General features: G+C 34.6%; 1 protein-coding gene across 1 annotated transcript; it reads left to right on the top strand.

Moving 5' to 3' along the window:
* The first annotated feature begins 587 nt into the window (after positions 1 to 587).
* LOC107063386 (uncharacterized) lies at positions 588 to 1,412 on the top strand. The gene has a single exon (XM_015315215.1). It carries the CDS (start codon positions 588 to 590, stop codon positions 1,410 to 1,412), a length of 825 nt encoding a protein of 274 aa, XP_015170701.1.
* Positions 1,413 to 1,811: the final 399 nt, after the last annotated feature.

Below are 1,811 nucleotides of genomic sequence, written 5' to 3' on the forward strand. Positions count from 1 at the left end.
ATCAACTTTTCAATATTTTCAATGAACATATACAAATTTTCGTAAGAGTCAATCAATGCTCGAGCACCCGATATCCTCAACGTGGGTCCGCCCCTGTTTTCAATATTATCAAATTTCATTGCTATGTATGTATATTCAGTCTTTCGAATTCCAAAGAGACAGAAGACCCACCCAACACACACACTCTAAACGAAATCTAACATACGATGAGTCTTCAATTAATTTAACCACCACGTTCCATTCTCATGTCAAAGTACTACAAACACATTCCTATATTACGTGGCCCAATCACACCACTCCACATAAAGAATAATCTTGTGGATATGCCCTTCATAATCTTCTGTGACTAGTTACTCACTTTTCTTTTTAAAAAAACAGATAAAAAGTAAAAGGGCATTCCATCTCTTCTCTTTTACTATATACTCACCAATCAATACAAAGAATAATTGATCACATTCTTTAACTCTGCTTCGAATATTCCCTTTTTTAGTTCCTCCGCAGCATATACCTTTATTATTACTAGTATTGTTTCTCTAAACCTATATATATATTATCTTAATTGATTTAGTTTTTACTTGAACAAAAAAATGCAAGTTTTTCGTAGTATGAAGAGAGTCACTATCCCGTTTGACGATAAGACGAAAGGTCAGATCATTGGACGTGACCAACAAGCTGATCAAATTGGTTACCACGCCGATGATGATGCTCTCGTTTTTGGTTTGCCGGATGGTGTTGCAGAGAACGATTCAGATTTTGATCACACGCAAGTATCAATGTACGATTCGAGAGAAGTGATTGAAGATGTGCCAATACCGGTCTTCTGTAATATCGATTTGGATTTATTCCAGAATTCTCTGTGGACTACGGTTACCAAGGCTTTGGAATTGTTTTCCTTTCTAAAGTCTAATAAGCCGATACTCCAGCAAAATGTAATGAAATATCTTAGGGATTTTGGTTATAATTCCGCTATATGCAAGACAAAATGGGAGAGTTCAAGTGGATCAGTTAAGGGCGGAAATTACGAATTCATTGATGTAATTAGATCGGATTCCTCCAATCAAATGATTACTCGTTACATCATCGACCTTGATTTTGCAGCAGAGTTCGAGATTGCAAGGCCTACAAATCATTACAAGCGCATGTTGCAATCATTGCAGAAGGTTTTTGTAGGCAAAAGTGAAGAATTAAAGCAGATATTGAAGGTAATGAGCGAGGCTGTTAGGCGATCGATGAGAAGCAAAGAGCTCCATATTCCTCCATGGAGAAAACAGGGCTTCATGCAAAACAAGTGGTTAGGTGCTTACAAACGGACAACAAATATCCTGCCGTCTCTAAACTTACCGCCGGTGAAACACACTGATATTGTTCAGTGTTGCTCTGTTGGGTTTAATGCTGCTGTTAACTGCTATTAACTCTTCCCGCAACAACTCGTTTGTACTAGATGATAGCTACAATATGTGAAAATTACTAATCAATATTTTTACTTCAAATGCTTATCTTATTCCATCCCATTTGATACATTTTTTTTATTTTATCTTTACTATAATTAAAAAATAATAATTAAGATTCTCATTTTTATAAAAATAAAATAAAATGATTTCCAACTATATAAATATATAGTAAGAATTATATTAGACACAAAGTTTAAAAATCTATTTTTTAAATACCATGTCAAAGTCATTTTATTGGAGTGTACTAATTTGATGAGAAATGTCCTTTTGTGATCATTAGGAAAAAGTTAAAGCTCTTATCCAATTCAGGTGGTAACTGGAGTCTGGAGAACCTATTGATCAAAGAGTAAGAATTTCAAA

The sequence above is a fragment of the Solanum tuberosum genome, unplaced genomic scaffold (assembly GCF_000226075.1).
Source record: "Solanum tuberosum cultivar DM 1-3 516 R44 unplaced genomic scaffold, SolTub_3.0 scf00326, whole genome shotgun sequence".
NCBI classification, from domain to species: Eukaryota; Viridiplantae; Streptophyta; class Magnoliopsida; order Solanales; family Solanaceae; genus Solanum; species Solanum tuberosum.